The sequence below is a fragment of the Sorex araneus genome, chromosome X (genome assembly GCF_027595985.1).
Source record: "Sorex araneus isolate mSorAra2 chromosome X, mSorAra2.pri, whole genome shotgun sequence".
In the NCBI taxonomy this organism is placed as follows: Eukaryota; Metazoa; Chordata; class Mammalia; order Eulipotyphla; family Soricidae; genus Sorex; species Sorex araneus.
The window spans coordinates 79,992,397-79,997,300 of record NC_073313.1 but is presented as its reverse complement, the minus strand read 5'-3'; the positions used below and the strand labels follow the sequence as shown (position 1 = coordinate 79,997,300).

Below are 4,904 nucleotides of genomic sequence, written 5' to 3'. Positions count from 1 at the left end.
ACTGTCAGGAATTGAATACTACCTCATAAATATTTGGCACATACAGTAATAGAGTAGACTAATATTGTGCAAACAAATCAGATATTAAAGAGTTGCTGATCTGATGTTTTTCTTTACAGGGCATAACAAGCCTGAAGGAAACAAGACTGAAGCAAGATATAAAGTGATCCTAAACACTGATTACCAGATCTCCAACCATCATCTTTATCTTTGTTTACCAATATGTCTAACTTGTCCCCACCCTTGCCAAGTAGGGCTAGAGTTTATGCAGATGTTAATACACGTCAACCCCCAGAATTTTGGGATCATGAGTCATATGTGGTGAAATGGGGAAATATACGTGACTACAAAATAGGTAAAGTAATAGGTCGAGGGGGCTATAGCGAAGTATTTGAAGCTGTTAAAATTTTAACGAGTGAAAAGGTTGCTATTAAAGTACTCAGACCAACTAAGGAGGAGAAAATTAAGCGTGAAATAAAGATTTTGGAGATGTTGCGAGGTGGTCCCAACATCATAAATTTGTTAGCAGTTGTCAAAATCCGTGATTCAGAAGCCTTGGCCTTGGTTTTTGAATTCATAAACAACATTCAATTTAAGGAATTGCACCAGATATTAACAGACTATGAAATACGGTTTTACACCTATCAGATTCTGAAAGCTTTGGATTACTGTCATAGCATGGGAATTATGCACCGAGATCTCAAACCCGAAAATATCATGATTGATCACAAACAAAGAAAGCTATGGTTGATCGACTGGGGAATGTCACAGTTTTATAATCCTGGTGAAGAGTATAGTGCTGAAGTTGTTACCCGATTCTACAAAGGTCCTGAACTTCTGGTGGAGTATGAGATGTATGATTATAGTTTGGATATGTGGAGCTTGGGGTGTGTCCTGGCAAGCATGATCTTTCGCAAGGATCCATTTTTTGCGGGTAGCAATAATAATGATCAGTTGCTGAAGATAGTTAGCATTCTAGGAACAAACCGTTTTTATGCATACATTCAAAAATACAGAATCAAGTTAGATAAACAACTCCGAATAATCGTGGGCAAGCATCCTCGTGTTCGTTGGCAGCACTTCATCTCCGGTGAAAACAAGCACCTTGTCAGCCCAGAAGCCCTTGATTTACTGGATAATCTGCTACAATATGACCCTCAGTTAAGGCTTACTGCGAGAGAGGCCATGGCACACCCCTATTTGTCCCCTTTTGTGAAGGAGCTTTCTCAAAGTCTTGGCGAGTCTAGCAGGTCAGCAGGAGGCAATATACCTGCAACCAGTGACAGCACTATGCCAGGGACTTCTTCAGCACTAATGCCTTCGCTTCCTGGACAAAGGGCTGGTTTACCAGTGGTTGGTGCTTCCACAGCCCCTAAGAAACCTGCTCCATCTTCAGCCCGTGCTCAGAAGTAATCACACCTTGTGACCTTATGTTCAGACAGAAGTAAGGAAATTTGCTGTCTTTTAAAATTTTTTTCATTGATATTTTGTGATTTATAGTACTGTTAATGATGGCACCTTTTATTCACATAATTCCATCACCACTGCCATCACCAGTGTACCTACCTCTCTTCCTGGGCCATGTACCTCAACACCCCTCCATTTCAAACCCTAAACCAACTTAATCATGTAGATCAGTTTTCCAGTTGTGTTGCCTTGTCCCATGTTGCTACCTTATGTATCTTCCAGTCCCATGCATAAGAGAAATTATTCTGTATCTATCTCTTTCCTTCTGCTTGACTTCACTTAGATTTACATCCTTTGGTTCCATCCATTTTGCTGCAGATTGCTTGATTTTCATGCAGTTTGCCACAACCTGGTTGGAACTGGAAGATACCATGTTTTGTGAAGTAAGCCACATAATAAGGACAAACACAAGATGACCTCACTTCTCTGTGATACATACAATAACTCTACAAGGAGATGTAATGTAATAAAGAGGGATTCCTTGAACACCCTGTACACTTCTCTGGGTTCAGAGTACAGAGAGAAATGCAGAGAAGGAAGAAGATGAGAAAGAGAACTAATTGGCAAACGGGTCGGAGGCCTCGTGTACTGATGTGGGAGAGTGGTATAGCTATATATCCAAAAAGCAGACTCAACCACACTGAAAACATGAGATCTAAACTACAAGCACTAAACTTTGAAAGTGTCTGCCATAGTGGCAGGTGGAGGGTGGGGTGGAGGGAGCATGAGAACACTGGTGGAGGCAAGTTGACACTGGTGATGGGATTGGTGTTGGAATATTGTGTGCTTAAAACTCATCTATCAATAACTTTGTAAATCACAGCTCTTTAAGTTAAAAAATTAATTGCTTTTGTTTTTATTCTTAATGAGGCTTTAGCCAGGGAGGGGGAAGTATTTCAGAAGCACAGTCTTCATTTTTATTTGTACATGCATGCTAGTTTAATTAAAACTTATGATTAATTATCTTTTCTCCCTCCATCCTCACCCCTCTATCCCTTATATCTGCAGGAACACCAAACCAACGATCAAGGAATATTCTAGGATGGGATTGGCGTTGATATTCTCTGCCTGAACTTGAACCTGAACAACTTTGTAAATTAGAGTGCCTTAATAAAAAATATTCAAATTAATTTTGGTTGCAGTCATCTGAAATTAATCGTGCTATGTGCTTGGAATCATAATGAGATTTGTTTCTACTGTGATGGAAGAAACCAGGTACTTGGAGGAAAAGATTTCATATTGCTGCTAACTAAACTCCAGCATATCATGGTGATGTCAGGACGCCACACCTGATCATTTAATGGAGGAGAGGAGGAGAGTGGGCACTATTTGCTTTATGAAACGATATTTGAATGAACAAAACCCCTGCATATCAAGTCAGAAATTTATCGCTCAGCTCTTTAGCCTGAGAGAAATTTCATTTTCTCATACCCTGTCTGAGATACACTTACCAGCAGAGCCCAAATATTTATATTGAAAATGATAGAATTTGCATATTTCCTTAAGTCACCAAATAAAATGCAAGAATGAGAGATAAAAAGGAACCACATCCGACTTCCATAAGAAAATATTTGGGCACTGCTTTTTAGTAAGGTAGCAGTCATGATAGTATAATGTTCTTGGGCAGAAAAATAATGTTAGAAACAATCTACATTTGAAAACCCATACACATTTTCCTTGCCTTTCGTTCAACAGTGGTCATAGAAACTTCCAAATTTATGGACCAGTGAGGTGATATAGCAGAGCGGCTTGTGTCTTTTGGGCACTTGTCTCATACTTGTTGGACCTTTATTCTAGCCTTGCCATGCTTTAGTCTTGCCAGAGCCTCCTTTCCAGGTGCGCAATATGTCCCCCCGCCTCGCCCCCCCCTACCCCGCACACATACACACACTGACACAGACTTGAGCCTCATCTGACCCTTCCTGATAGCCAGCTGAGGTATTCAATGAAAACTGCAGGAGTTCTGCTAATTCCTTATCAGAGTGCCTCACTATAACTTCTGGTAAAACAACTCAGGCCTAAAAGCTTTATGAAAGTGTGTTTCAACAAGTTTCCCAGTAAAATGGCTGTTCTGGTACCTTTCTATGTACCTTTTTTGTTTCAGTTTTTGGGTCATACTTAAAACCAAAAATGTTGGAGTTATTATTAGAGTTGTAATATTAGTATTCAACTTTTTCATAATGCTCAGTTCTGCTTCATGGCCTTGAGCCATCATAAGGAACCTGATGCCTGGTTTCAGGTGCAGTTGGCTAAGGGCACCTGATTCATAGTGGAATTCTGTAGGAAGAGTGGTGGCTCTCCAAGTCTGATTCGCCAACGGGTACCGGTCAGATAGCCCAGCACTTTGTATGATAAAAATATCAGCTCCATTATCATCAAAACAATTTCAAAATCTTTGGATTTTTTTCTGTCCTATGGTTGGTTTTGAGGTAGCTAGTTTGTGTTGTGGCCTAAAGTGCCAGTGATTCAGGCTAGCCCACATCGACATGGTACAGTAACTAAAATAGGAATATTCTCAGGTTCATAGACAGAATGGGCATCTCCTAATATCTCCATCGTCAGGGGAAATCCTATCTTCTTGGCAGCTTTGAACGTGGAACAGCTGTTTCCAGATCCTGAATTCTGTTTGATCCCAGTACTGATGTGTCACTCTCAATATGCAGGAGTCACCGGGCTGATGGAGAGGCCAGCCATCGTAACTCTACTTGCTCTGCTAGTTTCACACTGTGGCAGAGGAGGCAAGCAGCCTCTGAGGGAGTACGTACAGGAGGTGCAAGAAAGACCAGCACTCTGGGAGTGAGTTGGAGAGATAGCAGCATGCAGGGTTAACACTATAATGGGCAAGAAACAAACATCTTAGGAGGACTTTCAGAACACACTTGCACAAAGTAAAAAGGTAAAACAGGATGTTAATTCCTTTTGGCTGGGGCCCAGGTCACTCAACCATCCCCTGGCATTGTTTTACTAGCTCACATTTACTGAAGGGGAAGGAGATCATTGCAGGGACACCAAAAGGGGAGTTTCAGGGGAGGAGTAGCCTACTTCTCATCCTGTTTGGGTGCCCTGCAACATGTCCCACAGCTGGGCTTACCTTTGGCATCAAAATCTGCTCTGGGAATTTCCAGTCCTCACTCTCCTTGACCTCAGCACTGATGTTAATTACTGTGTCATTATTCTTAACTTGTCTACACAGTCTTTTTATTTGTCTCACTCTCCCATTAGTGAACTGGAATTCGGCCAGGGAGGACAGAGCTGGCTATCTCCCACGTACTGGTACAAGGCCACTTTGAAATCTGACATACCGATCCTAAATCTAATAATTCAAGAGATTCACCGGCAGAGAACACAGAAGGAAAAAGTAGTTCACTTCTTTTTTTAATGATTCAATCCAGAAATGATTTTATTTAAAGGAAGACAAAGAAAGGAAAGAAAGGCAG

The 4,904-nt window shown here is 41.1% G+C and overlaps 1 protein-coding gene across 1 annotated transcript; it reads left to right on the top strand.

Moving 5' to 3' along the window:
* The first annotated feature begins 222 nt into the window (after positions 1-222).
* LOC101556764 (casein kinase II subunit alpha-like) lies at positions 223-1,413 on the top strand. The gene has a single exon (XM_012935636.1). It carries the CDS (start codon positions 223-225, stop codon positions 1,411-1,413), a length of 1,191 nt encoding a protein of 396 aa, XP_012791090.1.
* Positions 1,414-4,904: the final 3,491 nt, after the last annotated feature.